Source organism: Centruroides vittatus, unplaced genomic scaffold, assembly GCF_030686945.1.
Source record: "Centruroides vittatus isolate TY-2023 unplaced genomic scaffold, ASM3068694v2 scaffold_435, whole genome shotgun sequence".
Lineage (NCBI taxonomy): Eukaryota > Metazoa > Arthropoda > Arachnida > Scorpiones > Buthidae > Centruroides > Centruroides vittatus.
Window position 1 is genome coordinate 2,571,540 of NW_027122708.1, and position 20,738 is coordinate 2,592,277.

At 32.5% G+C, this 20,738-nt stretch overlaps 1 protein-coding gene across 1 annotated transcript in view; it reads left to right on the forward strand.

Moving 5' to 3' along the window:
- Positions 1-6,962: 6,962 nt before the first annotated feature.
- The window catches only part of LOC136989107 (profilin-like), a 44,391-nt gene continuing 30,615 nt past the window's right edge, over positions 6,963-20,738 (forward strand). The window contains exon 1 of the mRNA XM_067287214.1: positions 6,963-7,200. Coding sequence (XP_067143315.1) covers positions 7,075-7,200 — 126 coding nt within the window. The 5' untranslated portion in view covers positions 6,963-7,074. The remainder of the gene's footprint in view (positions 7,201-20,738) is intronic.

Genomic DNA, 20,738 nt, shown 5'->3' on the forward strand with positions numbered 1-20,738 from the left:
CTTTCTAATTGGTCCTAAGGGTGAGACTATGCAGACGCGAGCGAGCGAGAATATGTGGCGAGAAGAGGTGATGACGTTTCACGCTCTCGTCTGTGTGGTCGTAATAAACTGGAGTAAGAAACAGAGAGCGTGAAACGTCATCACCTCTTCTCGCCACATATTCTCGCTCGCTCGCGTCTGCATAGTCGCATCCTTAAACTTAGAAGTCAAAAAACGTTTTCCTTCAGCCACACCTATTAGATAGAATTATAATACAGGGTTGTGAATTGCATTTTGGAATATAAACAAGAATTAAAATTTTTGTTGTTGAATATGGTTGAAAATCCAGAATAATGGGATTCTGATACTACAATTGCTGCAAGAGGATTATACCATTATTTAATAGATTTGATTTCCACTTTTTATTACTAGTTTTTCATCAAATATTCCACAGTCAGATTTTATATATTACAAAAAAGAATTTTAATATAGCATATTGTATTACTAGAATAAATCAGTTTATTGACTTTTTACGACAGAAATGATTTTGATTTGATTTGATTTGGGATGCTTTGGAAAAAGATGAAAAGTTTTCTGAAATTCAACCAAAAAAATTAATGAGACATACTGATATTGGGTCTAAAAAGGAGTTATATAAACGTCTATTTTATGAAATGGATATTTGGATATATGGATAATGGATATGGAAATTGATATATTGATACAGAATTGTATTGACAGATTTTCAGACATAAAATCTTTAGAATTTTTATCACTTTCAGATGTTAATAATTTTAAATATTATGAAAGACATTTTTCTGAAGCGAGTTTTAATTTTTTAAATTAAGTAAATTTTATGGAGAATTTTTTGATTTATCTAAATTACGTAGTGAATCGCAATATTTATGTGAGGACCCGAATATAAGAATAACGAGATTCGATTTAAATCTTTTGTTTTATTTGCCGTTTTCCAACCGATGTTAGAAAGTTAGGGTTAATTCAACCACAGAAACAAAAACGGAAAACACCCGACAAATGTTCTCATAAAAATCAATCGTAAACCTTCGTTCTTACGGCAATACTTCCTTGTAGAAGATGAGTTAACTATTGAAAAACGATTATGTCATTTAATTCACCATTGGTCAAAAGGGACTTTCACCCCTGACGTATACCGCGAGATCTCGAACCCGAGAACCCGAAATAAAAGGAAAACGATGACGTAAAAGTGAAAAAAGTTTTGACAATTGTCAAGTGTGTGTGTGCCTTGGTTTATCGTCTCCCGCCGTTTCGCCGTTCATCCGTTGAAGGATCCATCCGTCCTTATCATTTACATCGAAATTTCGTCAATCTGACCAAATCCTAACGAACTTACGTTCTTTGGAACTTTGTCAACAGTCTCAAGATTTCCAAGGTATCATCTACATCTCAAGGTATTTACTCCACTCGCGATGTTTTGTAAGCTCTCTCTCTAGTCAATCGAGACGTGGTCCGGTAATTCGATTCGGTAATTTGACCGGATTGAAAGAAAAACCCTTCAATCCGGTCAAAGGAACTCGTGCAGGAGCGAAAATAAAAAACCCCGAATCGAAAATGTTGGTTATACAAAAAAGACCCGGGTGTTCGGATTACCAAGAAAACGAGATGGACGTGGTGATAATAGAAGAGCCGCTTCCGATAGAAGAGATTGAAACAGAAGTCAAGATGAATAACAGCAAGAGGTCGAGATGTGCCGACGACGAAGGAAATCGCGAACCGAAGAGAAAGATAGAAGAGGAACGGGCAAAAGAACCCATTGAAAGAAAAGAATTGTCTTGTAACGAGTGTAGTGTCTTGGAATCACCGAGAGATCCAGACTTAGTGTTGATAAGGATACTAATGGCCGAACAAAAAAAAAAAGAAAAAAAAATAGATCACGCAATAAGCAATTCTAAACAACCACTTTATGATACTGAAGTTCATGTACTGTACAGTACGTACAATACATACACAGATCTAACCTTCCTTCCGTTGGCACTAGCGTAACACTAACTAGTGGCTTAACACCCTATATCTCTAATATACTAATTACTATGAATAACAATAATATTTAACTAACAAAGATATTTACAATATTTACAGTGACGATCGCTTGTTGGTATCCATTAATACACACATATCGTTACTAGTGGCTCGCGGTACAAATTGATATCTGACAATTAATAAAGAAAACACCAAAATAACCTCAGATACAGGTTATTTCCTTAACCTTCTTCAACATCCACGAAGGTCTCTGGACTTGACGATCAATGGTTCACCGATGCACGTGGATTATCTTCTCAAACAAAAAGTCCGATATATTGTCCTATCTTCCAAGTCGTAAACGGTGACCTTTCTCGCTGTCGTCCTCTTGGCCCGGGGCTCGAGAGTCTTCACCAAGCGTAGTCCAGAAAGGACAAGGTGTTCCGCACTACCTTCTACCTGGAACCTGACGATTGGAGTTTATTGCTTTTTGCTTTTACTCCGAGAGACGGTGGTTGATCGCTAAGCGACCGAAGAGCTGGCCTTATTGAAAACGGCCGAACGGAGCGCGGGGAAAGAAGAATGTCTTCCGGGAGGACTTTTATGGGAGCTGACCCCTATTTAGGCGTTATCTGCAAGGAGAAAACCCGGAAAACTCCAAGCTGCCTCCCTGTCCGACCGGGGCGCGAACGCACGAACTTCCCAGTGTTTAGGGCAAAAACTGTTGGCTACCCCTGGCCAACAGTTTCCCCCCCCGGGCCGAATTGGAAAGAAAACTTTTTTCACGGGCCGAACGAAATATTAAAATTAAATCATGTTAAATACAAATACGCTGTCCGGGCGGCAGGTCAGGTTTGTTCGAACAGAAGTTTCTGACGCATGCGCAATGTCATTTTACAATGCGAAGAAACGTACAGGCAAAAAAAAGGTCGACAGGCAGGCGGCGCTGTGCGTCACACGTCAGCATAAACAGAGTGACATGGCGGAATGGCAGATGAATTTCAGAGAGTGTGGAGTCTTTCGTTCTTCAAATAGTGTAAATTTATAACAGACGAATGCAAAAGTTGTAAATCTCTACAATGGAACTTTTTTAAAACATAAAGAAGTATCGCAAATCCATTCCACCAATTATTGGAAGTTAAGTAGCTAATTTTGAAAAATTAATCGCGGACCGTATGTTGTCCCCCCTGGTTTAGGGTCTGGTTACCGCCATTATGAGCGGCAACGGAGTCCACTAGGCAGGTGTTCCGCACGTGTCGTGTACGTGTTTTTATGTTTGCCGCCATCCGGAACCTCCAGCCTTAGTCACATGGTGTCATGACAACCAATCCCGAACAAGCAGGCAGCAGCCACCGAAGGTGGCACATGACAAACGAAAAAATTACAAATATTTTAGTAACGCTACAAAAGTTAGAAAACCCGATACGAACGACCACAAAGTACCTAATATATATATAAAGGCTGGGAAACAATACTGACAGAGCACTACACGAGGACATAGTTGCCAGATTGGGCTACAAGTAGCGGATTGGGCTACTTTTTAAGTGCCCTCGCTACAAAAATTTTAAATTGGGCGACACGCTACTTTTTGGGCTAGTAATAATTACCTTCAGGCTACAATTCTTAAAAATACGCTACTTTATTTTCATATATAAAATCGCACAATATTTATTGTATCATACAAAACTAATAAAGTTTTATTTAATTTCATTACACTTAATTGTATAAATAAAGTTGCAACGTTTAACAAAGATAAAGATACTTTGCTTCCGTTTTCTATCCGTCGTTCGCTCCAGTAATCCACAATCCATTGCCACTAACACTGCTAATTTTATTAATTTTTTTCCTCTCATATATCTATCAATATGCGCCTATTTTTAATTATTTTTTTAAAACGAAAATATGCTACTCACAAATTTATTTGTACTTTTACTTCGTTTTCCTGTTTTTTCCCGCTTGACTTCTTGACTCTACTTCTGTTTTAGAACGTTCCTTTCTCTAATTTGACGATTTCACTACATTTTTAGTAGACGTTTCCTTTTTTTCTTTTTTTTTAGGTATACCTAAAAAAAGGGGAAAAAAGGAAACGTCTACTAAAAATGTAGCGAATAGGCCCAGTGTTACTCGGGCAAAAGTAACGACAGCAAAGATTAAGATTATTACATTATAGCCAATCTCCATCTTTTTTCACAGAATGCAAGAATTAGGTTTCCCTGTTTCCAGACTAATTAGAGAATTTTTAGATGGGTCTGAAAATATGTTCGATTTTTCGCAAAAACGCATCTGCGCCTGTAAATAGTGCACGTCGCTTTTTCTTAACACTTCCATTGTTAACCCTTCGGGGACGGTGACCTCGTTTCACACTCCCCTTCCGTGAGTCAAGACAGTGTAATCTTTGTGTATTCTTTGTTGTATAACCAGTTACGCGAGTTTAACTAGTTTTTACTAATCTCTCCGAGTCTCTAAACTAGTCTAACAGATACAACAGTTCTTGATACAGTGTAAACAGAGAGGCCTTAAAACTGAAAACAAAAGTCGCAGTCGCTAAGTTTCTAAGTTCAAAAAATGAATCGCCGCGCCTGCGAATGACTCGCTTTGATTTAGAGAAAATTGATGCAGATACACCGAATGTCCATATATATATATTACAAACTTATTTTATTAGTAAAAGTGCATAGTTGCAAAATAATTCGGTTTTATTGTTTGGGCTACAAACAGTTCAAATCCGCTACTTTTGGAGCACAACCACGCTACTTTTTAACCTTCAGATCTGGCAACTATGCACGAGGATCCTTTCCACCCACTTCTAACTTTAGCAATGCTTATATCTGCCCTCTTCCGCCCTTAAGTCTAAACGAAACAGAGAGAATTTGGATACAGTTTAGGCACGCGAAATCAAAAATTTATCGAGAGACAAAATTGAACTGTTACATCAAAATAACTGGATATTTTGGATAATCGTTATATCAATGAATAAAATTTAATTTTTAAAATTAATATTAGTCTGTTGTGACTATAGTGTATTAATAAAACTAATTATATTGATTTAACTTGCGGTTGAAATTAGAGATTGAATCAGTTTCTTGGTCTAACAGAATAAACTTTTAATTGCACCTGTATATAATATTTTCTTATATTTCGGACTTCTTTCGTCCCTCGTCGGCAGTGTAACGAAATTTGAACCCAGATCGCGGGATGAGTCAAAATCGACATTTAATCCGATCCCAATCGGAGTTAGTTGATCTTAGGACTTACATTGTCTAGTTTTCCTTTTTCGATTTTCTGAGAAAAAGTTTTTTTCTATTATTATTAATATTTCATTTTATGGACATAAAAATTATCAGTTCTATCATTTTCAAAGTTAGAACTGATCAAGTTCTTGAAATTGCCTTCAGTCAACCATTCCTGCGTTCAGCAGACTTAACTCTTCTATAACAGATACAAGATCGGCACATACGTGCTACCGCTGCAGTCAATTGAAACGGTTAAGTCTGAACGCAACCATTGTGTCTTCACTTTGGTTTTGATATCAAACTTTAGGGACCTTCAGCACACATTAGTCCACACAGTGAAATGTGTCGAGGGATATAGTATATACTGTAGTTACATGAAGTTACACGAGCCAGACAGCTAACTCATATGTATCTATGTGTTCTTCGGGTCGTAACGTCATACGCTTAATAATACTTTCGATCTTGTCTATTGAAAAAAGTAGTGTTGTAGAACTGGATTTTTCCTCTGTAATTGATGAATTCAACATTGCTAAACGCAGAAGAACAGTTTTATAGGTATATTTTTCTAGTTATATTGAACTTTCCAATTCATTGTAAAATTATTGTACTGTACACACTTTTATTATTTTACTGTGTTTTTACCATTTGTTTCTAAATTTAAAATGCTTGTATTGTTGTTGACCTAAATAAATCTACCCTCTATCTCCATCGCTCTTTTAATGGTTCTCAAAAATATTTTGCCATAACCTCACAAATCCTAGGGCCGTTGTTGGCACTAAAATAGTCTTTATTCTGTAACCACCGTGGATTTGTTTACGCTGACGATGGGAGGCAACAAGGCCGAGAAACGGAACCGCCCACGAATAGAAACATAAAAAATTTAATTCTTTAAATTTGGTGATGTAAGACAAATATTGATTACTTGGAAATTTAACGTTTTGATGAATTTTTTAAGAAGAAATAAGCGTGAATTGCATAGACATGGACATTGGCTTAGCCATGGTTTTGTTATGGGGAGGCCTAGTGGAGGCTGTAATTTTCTGAGGAGGGGCACCAGGTTAACTGGGGGCGTGCCCACCCATGCCCCTTCCTGGCTACGCCCATGGACATGGACGAAACTTCAAATTTGTTTTACACTTTCCGCAATGCAGAATTTAGAGATTTCCGCCATGTTCATCATCGGTTTGACAAAACACAGAGTAGGCGGCGGATGATTTGTGTTACAACAAAACACGAAAGTATCTGCAAAAATTGTCGAGAATCCAATTGCGGATTCGAAACCGGGATCACTCAAAGCACAGATCCATTTCGGTTATTCAATCGATTCATTTAATTCTATCTACATGGGCCAAAAAGAGTCTATCAGTCATGCGTAATGTCACGTCCCTACGAATTTAAAAATAGTTTGCCAGCCTTCCTAAAACTAAAAATGATCAACGAATCAACCGAGAGAAAACAAATTTTTTCCTCGTTTAAAACATTTCAAATTTTATTATAGAATAAATTTTCTTCAGTAGATGTCGCTGCTCGTATCGAAGATGATGTCATTGCCTTTAATAGGGAATTATTCGGTTGTGTTATTGCGCTGACAATATTTGAAAAAAATACATTTTAAATAAATATTTCCATTTATAGTTAGACGAATTAATACAATTTATAAAATAATTTTCGACATAAGTGAATAGACGTTTACTTATATCGAACAAGTTGATTTAATAAAATATAATTAGTCGGCGGAAGAATATATAAGTGTGACTAACCCGTCGGCGATTCTCGCTTTGTTGCAGGAAGCCGTCTAGTTCGAGTTGGTGAACAGAGGAGGTTTCGTTTGGATTGATTCCTTTCTGAATTAAAACCCGAAAATATGTCTTGGCAAACTTACGTTGACAACCAGATATGTGCCCAAGTTTCGTGTAAGGTATCTGCTATCGGTGGATTACAAGATGGAGCTATTTGGGCAAAGTACGAAAAGGATGCAAATACCAAACCGGTAAGAATTAAGCCTACTTTTAGTCTTAGCCAACGGATAGGTTTTTAATAGTAATGTATAAAAATCGATTCCTCCAAACCTTGTCTTTATGTGCCGGCCAAGTAGCAATATCTCGCTTCTTCTTTGTAATTACAGTCAATTACATAATATCTTTTCTAAATCGTTATTACATTTTAAAACAAGAAAAAAATTAATTTCATTGATAATAGTTTTTGTAACGAATGAGTAATAGAGATTTTATTTATTATTCGTGTTATATTAATTCATTTCCGAACTTATTAAATGAAAATATCTTATCTTTTAATACTACTTAATTAAAAAAAAGTTTAAAATGATAAATTTTTTTTATTTTTAGCTATCGACACTAAAATTATTCACTGTAATTAAAAGTATTTAAGTTAAAATTGGAACACGAACAGCTTGGCACAATACAGATAAAATTTTGCTAAAGGTGTTTTTGGGTGTGGCATTGAACCTTGTAATGTATTAATTTTTATTAGAAACATAAAAATAGTCAAAAATCAATTTAAAATAATTTGATATCTCATACATTTCTTATAAATTTTTAAATGTATGTAAAAAGTTTTTTGTTCTGGATTAATTTTCTAACAGGTAATTACACATTGTTGAGATTTTTATATAAATCTCAACAATGTGTAATGCAGTCTTAATTTTCCATATCCTGTCTTTTGCATTCTGCTTTTTTTTTTTTTTTTACTACTACTGATTTCTGATCTGAGAAAATATAAAATTCTTCTAAATTGTGAAATTTTTTTTTCTTTCCTCAGAAAAAAATAACTTACTTTACCAGATCATAAAATATTAATTAATTTAATCCAATTAAACTAGCAGTTTGAACCACTAAAAAATGTTGGATTTTTTAAATAAATATCAAATATTTTTATTTTATTTTTTATTTAAATTGAACAAAAGTAGATAACTTTAAACAAATTCATTAGTAGAAACAACGATTTTAGTTGGTGTATGCTTTTGTTAAATGTAATTTTAAATTGTCAGTCCCTCGTGCATGTGCATTTTGAGCCTTTCAATAACATTAAAAAAAATCAATGACTTTTGCCATAATGGCAAATAAGTTTTTTAATAGAAGAATGATGCACATCAGAAAATAGTAAAATTCAGAATTGACAACAGAATTGATAGTCATTCAACGTTTTCTTAAAGGTATCAAAAATATTGACTTTAAATATCTTATTACTTTTTACTTTATTTTACAATGAAATAAGGATGTTTTTAATTGTTGGTTGACATTTTTCTTTTTACTATTAAATTTTGACAGAGAATGAATAGGGAATATGTAACACATAATATGCTTTGATAATGTTTAAAATTAAAATAACAAATGACATAAATTTCTGCAATAGCAAAGTTGTGATAAAAGTTAATATTACTCTTATATCCCTTATAAATGAAACAACACCTATAAACTAATTTTCTGAAATTAACATTTTAATGTTTTTCCACAAGTATATACTGTGTTTTTATCAGACAACACAAGAAAAATGAAAAATATACATAATGAATTATAGACTATAATTATTTGCTTTTTGTCCAATACTGTAATAAATCTTCTGAATGGCTATATGTAATTTGCTATAAATTTTAAGGACTTGTCACACCACAGTTTAATAAAATCTGAGTTTTCAAATTAAAAAACCAATATGTACTGTACATTTTGGACTGTATAACCTTCAGTTTTAATTCATGTTTTTCTATTTTCCAATTTGTATTTGACATTAAATTTTAATTGACAATCTGTATTATTTTAGTTTCTATGACATGTAAATAGTTGTTGTTACAATATAATTCAGATAGTATTTTTTGTATTTTCCAATTTGCATTTAACATTAAATTTTAATTTACAACTGAAAAACTGTGGTGTGATAAGTCCTTAAAATTTATAGCAAATTACATATAGCTGTTCAGAAGATTTAAAAGTATAGACTAGTTTAAAATAGTCACGTAAAATGATAACTAACCACCACTTTTTTACTACATATGTTTATATACTTATTTCATCATTGTTTAAAACAAAGATGTAATAAAATATGTATATGCAGGTATTATCTTCATAATTCTTTCACAATTTTATGTAAAAAAAAAAAGGTCATGGTTGGTTATTGTTTTGCATGTGACTATATTTTAAATTGTTCTATAGTTTGTTCTAAATATTTTTCATTCTTGTGTTGCCTGATTAAGACAGTTTTTATAAGTGTCTAACATTTGTTGTTGATTAAAATGTTAATTAACACCTATAAACCTAATTTTTTTTCCCCCTCAAATTATTATTGTGGTCTGTGCCATTTCTATACTATAAGATGAGTCAAAATTATCTAATTTTACTTTTTTTTAGATATGCCTGTAGAACTGATTTTTGAGAATTTATTTTGTAGGCTATATGAAACAAATTAAGAATTATTTCATTTGATTAAATATTATCCTATAGATATTACTAGTAGAAAATGTCCTTTTTTATGAATAATGATAGTTCATACTAAAGTTTTGAACAAATTTAAACAAAACTGTTTTGTAGTTGTAGTTTTAATATTTTTTTTTTTAATGAATGAACACTTGAGAAAATGGATAAATATGAATTGATAAGATCAGAATAATTGTTGTTGGATTGATGATAATCTTTATTTGTTACATCTTTAACAGTTGTCTTTTAGTTAAACTATAAACTACAGGAAAAAATACAATTTATTCTTTAAGCCATAAGTTTTTTCTAATTTTCCTGTGTGACTTTTTTTAAAAAATAAAAACTGTGAATGTAGAGACAAATGTTCCTTTTTGATATGTTCAAATATCCTTTGTTCCTCTTGGTTAGGCCAAATAAATGGATATACCAATTTCTTAAGGTCTTCAGACAAGGGGCAGAATAATTTTGGGTCCTGAAAATATCTTCCAAATAAGCACACAATTTCTTTGAAAATTGTGCACAAAACAATTTAGTAGTAATTATTAATTGGCTTTGATGTTTACCAAAACTCCCATTAAATCATATGACTTACTGTATAATTTGCTGCACATTAAACTGATATATACTTAAATTAAATTTTTTAAAATCTTATGGGATAAGTTGTAAATTTGGTGTAATTTGTTGATTAATGGAAATTAATATAGACCTAGAGTTCTGATCCTGGTATGATGGATAAAAACATATGTTTATGGTAATTCATTGTAATTTGGATAAAATCTCCTTTTCAGTTTTCTAGTTTAAATACAGACCTTGTTTCATTTTAGTTTTTCAAATGATCATTTTAAATTAAAAATAAAACAGTTTAGAAGATTCACTTGCTACTTTTGAGCCCAAAAAACTTTTGGTCTATAATCAAAATTATGCTCTGAAAATTTTTGCCATGGAAGAGATGATTTTTTCCTGTTGGGAAAGACTGCACTACATGTAAGCAGTTTCCCATCACACAATGTAAAAAAAAACTTTAATTAGCCAAATGGTTTTTAAGTTGTCTTGATTTGCTCTTAATGAATAATTGCTAAGTTGTTTTTTAAGAACACTTATTTAAGATAATGAATCACTGACTATTTTTAAAAACTTGTATTACATTTATAAATTTCAAAAATAATTATTTATTATTAATGAAATTCTTAAATCATTGAAATAGTGACTCTTTATATTATACATTCACTTCTTGGTTATATTTTAGTAAAGCTGAGAAATTTGTAAAAATTTAGATGTTTTAAATTTTGATTCATTGAAATAATCATTTTAGTATTCAATAATTTAGGGGGGATGATTCCCCCCCATAAACTACTTTGTTTTGAAAGTCACTCAGAGAAACTTTTAGTGATGGATTGTCTCTTTTATAAAATGCCTAAAGTCAATGCAAGAAATGTCTTGAAATTGATTGTGATAATTAATAAAAACAAGCTTTCTATTTGAATACTACTAAGATTTCACTCTTAACAATATTACACATGCACATAAATTTTAATTATATATAAGATGGGCTAAGATTTGAGTTCTCAAATGACATTGATAAAAAAAATTTCTATACTAAGACAACTTCAATATTGTGCCATATGTACAGAGAATGCCTCTGGCATTTCTTTGTTGAATTTGATATTCAAAATGCTTTTTTTCTTAAATAAAAAATTCTACAATAGGTAAGAATTAAATTATTATTGATTAATTTATTGTAGTATGGAATCCCCCCCGTATTCATAAGTGCTCACCTGACCATTGACAGTTTTATGACTGTTCTTTGGACACTGTAGGCAATTTTAGATCATAATGCTTCCATTGCCCTTGTTGTCAAAAATTTATTATTATTTTTTTTTTATCTTTTTGCCAATGGTCATCTGGACTGTCTAAATTAAATTTGTTTTAATTGCAAACATTTTTTTTAACTTTTCATACTTGTCCAGCTTGCATTATAGAATTAAAACCTTTCACCTTTACACTGAAAAAAATTTTTTTGTAGTAGAGGTAAGTTTTGATTTTTTAATTTTTAAATAAAATTTTAAAAAATCCATATCTGTCTAGTGTGTTTGAGATTGCATTTCATTTGTTTTAGTATTAAGTGCAGATAAGTTTGATGCTTTTATATAAAATATTAAAGCATCAAAAAATGTTGCTAATTTGTATTTTCAGATTATTTCATTAGATTAACTTGTTTAATTACTTTGATTATTGTATTTTTGTTTTCTTTTTTTCTTTAAGTTGGGTATTTTTGTGGTGAGAGAACACTCATATATTAACAAATTTTTTAATCTTATTGAAGTTAATAATTCAATTAAGAAATACTAAAATCAACACTTGATTGTAACATGAAAGTGTTTTTATAGATTTTTTTTTTTTTATTGAATTGAAACATTAACTAAATATATGTACAAATTGAATATTAATATTATTCATATTTTTTCATACTAATGATATGAACTTGTGCTTCAAGTAAAAGAAATTATAGTAGAGCATCGATTATCCGACCCCCGATTAACCGACCGCGTTCTAGTCGGCAAATTCAAATGTCCGCTAGTGATGTGGCGCTACAATATTTGGTTATGTCTTGGCTACTTTAATATTATTTTTGTTAAATTTTTGCATGTTTTAGCTGGCAGCACTGGCTCGACCATGAAAGGGAGGCTAGTATTTAAACCAGGCCTAATACACTATACTAATAATGTATTTTTTCATACTTTTCGGTTATCCGACCAACCCCAGTCCCCAATTAAGTCGGATAATCGATGCTCTACTGTACTATTCCTTAAGTGGAAGACATACTTAGGACAGTTGTGTACTAATTTTAGCAAACTTTTGATGATCTAGTGCAATATTAGTGGAAATTTGTCTAGTTTTGTTCTTAAATTTAAATTTTAAGAATTTTTTTTTGTCAAAGAAGGGGGGTCTTCTAAGTTTTTCTACAAAATTAATTTCTTCTTTACAGAAAGTATTAATTGAAATGTGATACTTTTTCTGGAAGCTCGTTTCAAGTATTAGCATATTGAGCTTGATATAGCTATGCTGACTAGAAATGTTCACAATTCTAAGTTATGTAAATACATTTTTTTTCTTTCAAATCTATCTTATGACTGTAAACAATATAAAATTTTTACTTCCTGGATTTTGCAGAATTAACTAAAGGAAATTTTACATACTTTATGGAATTTTTCTTTTTATCTATGTAAAATAAGAGGAAAAGTCATTAACTAAAAGCATTTTCAGTATAACTGTTTCCTACTATCATCCAGAAAATTTCAGAGAAACATTGGTTTCACATACATTATAAGATATGAAAATGATGTTTCCCTTAAATCTGCTGGATGATATTACAAAACAGTTATCTGAGCATACATTACTTAGTGTTAGCAATCCTGCTATATGCACATAAGCAAAATTGTAAACCAGGGGTTTCAAACTCAAATGCAGCAAATGTCCAGTCAAATGGATGTATTACAGGTTATATTCAATATTCGGTAAACCAAAACATTCTGTAATTTAAAAAAGGCACTTTTGTTGCCAAGTCTTTACAGCTTATGTAAACAGATGTTTTGAAATTTTTTGTTTTAATCCCCACAAGATGTTAAACATTGATTTTTACAAAAGGAATCAAGTCTGTGGGCTAGATATGAACCATTAATGGGCCACCAGTTTGTGATTCCTGTTATAAATGCTCAGAGTGCACTGTTGAAGAGCAGCAAAGTGCTCTTTTTTGTGAGAAAAGGCATACTGAGCCACCATCCTGCATTAAATTTTGAAGGCAGTTTAAGCCAACATAAGGTGTAAAATTAGGTAGATATGGTAATTTTTTTTTTTTTAAGCAGACATGTGCATGGCTGGCACTGCCACATGGGCAAATTGGTCATTTGCTCAGGGAGTCAAATTTTCATAAATTTTTGAGTGAAAATAATGAACAGTGAACTATCATAATAGTTTAAATGAAATTAAAGTATTTTAAATAAAATTAAAATTTAAAAACATTCAAAAATTTCTTCTGGCTTCTAATAGGTATGGTATTTTAAAACAAATTTTTTTTCATTTTATGTAGGGGGATAATGGGCGTCAAATGCATGTCTTGCCCAAGCAGATAAACTCTACTGCTGGCCCTGCACGTGTGGTCTGTGAGACCCATCTGGATTGCCCAACAACCATCATGTTGGACACAAAGTGCTAATTGATACATGAATTAGGGAGTCCCCAGAATCAGATGATATCTCTGCCAAATTCAACATGAGCCATGGTTGTGTATACAACATTGTCACAATGACACTGGATACTTGGCATTTGCATCAGGTGGGTAGTTGAGCTGAAGCCTGATCACAAAGCTCATCAGGAGAAGGTTACCCATAAACATTTTGGACTGCTGCTGGCATGAGAGACGTTCTTCATTGAATTCTTACAGATGAGACATGGGTGTTTCATTTTGAACCCGAAAGCAAAACAATCAATGCAATGAAAGCATCCATTATTGCCAGTGAGCAAAAAGTTTAAGTTGCAATGCTCTGCTTACAAAATCATGTTGACAATTTTTTGGGTTGTAGGGGCCCAATTATCATCCATTACATGAAGGGCAAATGGTTACATATATATATATATATATGTATGTATATGGTGTTATCTATTTTGAAACAAAAATGTCATGCACTTCTACAGGATTTTATGTTTTACTACTTTAATGTTTTCTCACTATCCAGCACATAAATAGTAGTCCTTTTTTAAAATATTTACTTCCATACAAACAAAAAAACAAAATTCAAATTTAAATAATTTTCAAAAATTATTTATTTTAAGTATTTCTCAATTATCAGCCTTTTTATAAATGGGAAAATTCCACAAATCAAAACAATTGCATTTCTATGATTATGACCAAGGGACAGCATTTGTTTCATAAATGATGATGATGATCTCTTCTTTTAATAACATGACTACTTCAAAAAAGGCAAATTAATAAAAAAATCAATGATACTGACAAATATCCTTTTAAAATATTTTTGAAAACATGAACAAGAGAAGCCAATAAATGTGTTTAAGGTAATTTTAATGACACATTGCAGTTATGTGCAACATAAGCACAAAATGTTTATGGTTTGAAGTTAGCAAGTGGTGATTGTGTTTTTGGGTGTTCTGCTACTCCATGATGTATAGCTTCATACAACTGTGATAATAGAATCCCTAAAATTTGAAGTGTTGGAACATCCCAATAGTGTAGACCTGGCTCCATTTTTGGAATTTTTTCTCTTCAGGCCTTTAAAGAGCACTTCTGTGGCAAGAAATTTTCTAATGAGGATAGTCATGGAAACTCATCTTGTCTGCAAACATATCCAAATTTTTGTGATGGAAACCAAAAGCTTATGACATGGACAAAATTTGTTGAAAGGGGGTACATAGAAGGTACCTATACAAAGGTACAAAGTAAGACACTGTACATATAAATTCTCTATTCCGACTTAACAAATTTTTTTTCATGTTGAAATTGCCTTTTAATTTGTTACTTTCCCTTGTGTATATATATCATTGAGGAATTTTTGATATCAAAAATGTTAGATTAGTGTGTGTATTTATATTATCATGTTCATACTTTTTCTGTGTTTTTTTGCTTTGTTTCAGCTCAGGTTTCTAGTTAAGATCTTAATATATAATTATGATTTTTTAATTTAAAAATTTTTATAAGGTTTTATACTCAATTATTTATCAATTCTTAGAAAATTTTTCTAACACTGTTTTTCTAGCTTAAATTTTCATCAGCATAATTGGAAATTGGAGTGACATTATATTAGGAAAATTTGTTGTTGCTACATTTTAGTATCTTACAAAAGATTAAACTAGACCTAAAATGGAATAAGACTTCTTTCTTTTTTTTTTTTCTGTTGTTGTTAATTAAAATTAACTAGGCCTAGTTCTTTTTATCTAGTGGTTATAAAGTTGCTTGTTCGTCAACAAAACATCTTGGATGCATTTTATTTAATTAGAATTGCTGATTTAAACTTTTGTACCCATATGTATGACATATCTTTAAGCATATTCATTACAACAGTATATACACTGGAGGGCAAAAGTTAAGTTACAAGTGTTTTTTTTTTTTTAATTCTTAATTTAAACTAAAATAGAAACTTTATTAAAATAACAAATTTATTCACTCAATAGGGCATGTGACCACCCCTTACATGCTAGACACCTGCTTCTCATACTCTTTCCTAATGAATTGATCAATAACCTTGTAATTAAAGTTCATTCTCTTTTGAGAGCAGTCTTAAGCTCATCAAGGTTTCTGGGTGGGAGACAGACTTTCCATCCATCTTCCAAGGGCATCCCAAGCATGCTCTATCGGGTTCAAATCTGGAGACCTGGATGGCCAGTCCATTCTTTGGATTCCAACATCTTGAAGATATTGAGTCACCAAGTTTACTCTGTGGGTACGAGCATTATCGTCCATTAAAATGAAATCTGTGCTTTCTGTGTGAGCCATTGGACGAATATAATGCTCGAGGATCTCATTGCGATACCTTTTGACCTGTTAATGAACCTTCTTCAAAGACATGGAGCTTGGTGCGCCCAATGAGAGATGCCTGCCCAGACCATCACACCACCTCTGCCGAAGTTGTCTTTTTCTCTTATGTTAGGCTGGAACACAATATACACCATCAGTCTCCAGATAAAGCATCGTCGAGAATCAATCTGTAGGCTAAAGTGGGATTCATCTGTGAAGAGAACTTTGCTGCAATTGTGGTCTGTCCAGTCTTGATGTTGATGACTCTAATTCAAGTGTGCTTTTTTGTGGAATGATGACAATGGAATACACATAACTGGGCATCTTGCATAAAGACCAACAGCAGCAAGCCTTCTGGATACAGTTCTGACAGAAATAATTTTTCCTGTGGCTGATTCAAGCTCAGAAGCAAGCATCCTGCTTGTTAGTCCTCTATTGCGTTTGGCTGTTACTTTTAAAAACCAGTCATCTTGAAATGTGGTAACTCTTGGATGTCCTTCTATGGAAATTCTGGAGATATCCCCTCTAATTGTAAACTGTTTCCAGAGCCATGAACCCACCATTCTTGAAACTTTAGGTGCCTTGCTGCATCAACTTGACTAAGCCCCCATTTCCATCCATTCAATAGCATGCCATCTTAAAGAATCATCTAAACCAGTGATTCTCAAAGTGGGGGTCGGAAAAATATTTGGGGGGTCGCTGAAAAATTGATTCTAGATTAATTTTTTTCAAATATTTTATAAATTTACTATGGATTCATGTTTAGAAATAATAGAAATAAGTAGAAATTATTTTATATAGTTTTTAAATAAATTGCACATATAAATAATAAAAAGAATATAAATATTTAAATACGAGCCTAACCCCCTCCCTCCGGGATGTTTTTCGACACATACTCATTCTTCAGAGGTCCTTTGAAATTTTTAAGTGCAGAAGGGGGGTCACGGTCCAAAAAGTTTGAGAAACACTGATCTAAACAATGCCTAGAAGCCATTAGAATGTTAATAAATACGCCTTAATTAAAAAAAAGAAGTTTAAATAAAGTTTGATTACAAAAAACAGCAAAATCAAAGGAGCGTTCTAACCAGCGAACCACTAAAAGTTGAATTAAACATATGTAATTTGCATATTGACAAGATATTTTGCTATTTTCTTATTCGTCATGTAAATTTTCATATACCAGGTGTATAAGCTTAAATCCGCTGTTTGCTAATAGATGGCGTTAGTAAGCATATTAAGCTACCGTGGAGACGCCATATTTTTTTTTCGATGACTTTGACATTTGTCAACATTAATCCGTGCACATCATCAGCGATTTCATACGACATCATACATTTTTCCTTTGTTAATCATGCCTAGTTTTGTGCCAGAAAAACAGCATATGCGGGAAGCTCTGCTTTTCTGCTTTAATTTGAAGAAATCGGCTGCCGAAGCTCATCGAATGCTTGTGGAGGCCTATGGCGACAGTGCTTTATCGGAAACCACGTGCAGAGATTGGTTTCGTCAGTTCAAAGACGGCAATTTTGACCTGAGCGACAAGAAGCGTGAAAATCGGCCCAGGAAGGTTGAAGACCATCAATTGCAGGCTCTTTTGGACGAGGACGATACCCAATCACAAAAAATGCTTGCCGAGCAACTGGGTGTTACTCAACCAGCTATTTCCATGCGTCTACGTGCCATGGGAAAGATTCAAAAGATCGGAAAATGGGTGCCGCATGAATTGAACGATAGGCAGATGGAGCGACGCCAAAACACATGCGAAATCTTACTCGCCAGACAAAAAAGAAAGTCGTTTCTTCATCGGATTCTAACTGGCGACGAAAAATGGATATATTTTGAGAATCCTAAACGCAAGAAATCGTGGGTTGATCCAGGAAAACCATCAACATCTTCCCCAAGACCAAATCGCTTTGGACGGAAGACGATGCTGTGCGTTTGGTGGGATCAGCAGGGTATTGTCTACTATGAGCTGTTGAAACCTGGTGAAACTGTCAATGCCCACCGCTACTACCAACAACTGATCAAATTGCATCATGCTCTGCGTGAAAAAAGGCCAGATTATCAGCAAAGACACAACAAGCTGATTTTCCTCCACGACAATGCACCATCGCACTCGTCAACATTGGTCCAAAACTACTTGAAGACACTCGACTGGGAGGTGCTACCCCATCCCGCTTATTCACCAGACCTGGCCCCTTCTGACTATCACTTATTTTCGTCGATGGGCCACGCGCTCGCTGAGCGCCACTTCGATTCTTACGAAAATGTCCAGAAATGGCTTGATGAGTGGTTTGCCTCGAAAGAAAAAGAATTTTTTTGGCATGGTATCCACACATTGCCCGAGAGATGGAAAAAATGTGTCGCTAGTCAGGGAAAGTACTTTGAATAAATTTGTTTTTGCTTGCTATGAAAAAAACGTGTTTTTTTCTGACTAAAAAACAGCGGATTTAAGCTTATACACCTGGTATGTCTACATGTTCAAAATGTTTTGCTGCTTTATTTCAAAAGTTATGAGGCAAAAACTACTTGTAACTTAACTTTTGCCCTCCAGTGTATATAACTTTATTACAAGAACTCTGAAAAATCAACTTGTTTTTGTTGGTGTGTGTTCATATTTTGCATAATTTTTTTTTTTGATTTGCTACAGTTTGAGGCTAAGTTAGCCTTTCAAAGACATTAGCATAAAGTGAAATTTGCCATCAGTAACTATAGCATTTTTGTTGTTTATAACTATTGTAGTGATTTTTTTCTCATTTGGAATATATATAGTTCTTTGAAAACTGATGACTATATTTCAAGTCATTGAGGTTTTCTTATTTATAGTAGTTATATCACATTAACACCTGTTCAAGATTGTTTGTTTTTTTTTTTTTTTGGTAGAAAAAGGTAAAATAGATCTAATAAAATTAATTTAAGATTATGCATGTAATTTCAATATAAATTTACTTAAAAATTATACAAGTTAGACCAATAGCATTCCAACAGTTACCAAGAGAATATCATCAAACACTTCTAAGCTTGTCATTGTTAATTTTGATCTTTTTAAGTAAGTTTTCATCAATTTTTATGTTATCAAGCTAGCAAATCAGAAAGTGTTTTTTTTCTAGCATTCTTAATTTGATGGCAATTGCACTAGACTTAAAATGTTATCATTTTGACTTATTAATCATATGAATGTGTCAAGTACAAAGAATTAAGTAAATGTCTTAAATATGTCTTAATAGTTGCTGATTTCATAATTACATATTTGATTTTGAGTTTGATTTCAGATTACTTACAATAATACAATGAGTCTTAGAAATTTTTTTTATACTACTATAACATTCTATATCTTGTCTTTCACACACTCAAATACTTGTCAATTTTTCATTTTCCAAATGCAAAGAGACTTATCATTTAAGATCATCATCAATTTTTAGGTTAGCCTTTATTCAAGCTTTTTTATTGAGAGCACTTTGTCTGATTTTACAGTGCTAAATGCTCACGTAAAGAATCGTTTACTGGTAAAACTAGGGCACGAACATGATGTGGTTGCTACATTTACTACATTATACAACAGTATACATTTACTAACAATAGTTTCAAATTCATTTAAGCTTTTAGTTTTTTAAAAGTATTTATTACAAAATATCTTCACTATACAACTATTCCTGCTAGTTGTTATATGCTTCTTATATCAAGGATTTGAAGGCACTGATGTAATACAGCTCTGCCACAAAGAAATGTAGCAAAATAAATTTTCTATTCCTGCTAATCAGATAATCAAATTAATTCATTCTTAGAGGTTTTGTTTTTGTTCATATATTAAATAGCACCAAACCTTCTTAGTACCTTCTAAACATCAGTTATCATGAAGATAATAAGCTATTAGAGAATTGCTTAGAAGGTACTACAAAGATTTGGTGCTGTACTTCCACTACAATATTAATAAGTGTGAGTAGAAGAACATTGTGTTAAATACTTGTTTTTATTTTATTAAAAATAATTTTAATAATAATGCTAATGAAATGATATGGTACATTAATAATAAAATTGTTTACACATTCAAACCTTTGCAATTCTATTTTTTTTTAAACTATAGCTCCAGTACCTAGCATCTTATCCACTTGGCTATTACCGTTTTGAGAAGTGGGACTTCTAAAGTCACAAGTTAAACACTGTTTTCAGGAGTTTTTTGGAAACACTTGAAGTGGGTTATTTGGGCAAGGAGCTATTTCTGTATATGGCTACATGCTTACAAAGTTTTATTCAAATCAGAAACCTGATCATCTGGCCCTCTCCTTGTAAGGCAATTTGAATTTACTTGGGGATTTTACTTTGAAGATTAATATAAAACTCTCCATGACATTTGTCATTGGACGAAATAAACTCAAATTTTGACTAGTGTTTAAAGTAATGTCATAATGCTCTTGGGTTTTAGCCTCTCTCAGAGGCTTAGCTAATTCAAATAATGTAGTCACTAATAACTAGATAGTCAACTAATAATCTTGTAAACCCAGAAAAGTTATTTAAAATATCATTTTATACAAGCAATAGTGTCTACTACTTGTCCTCCTTTGAACTTTTTCCACTAAA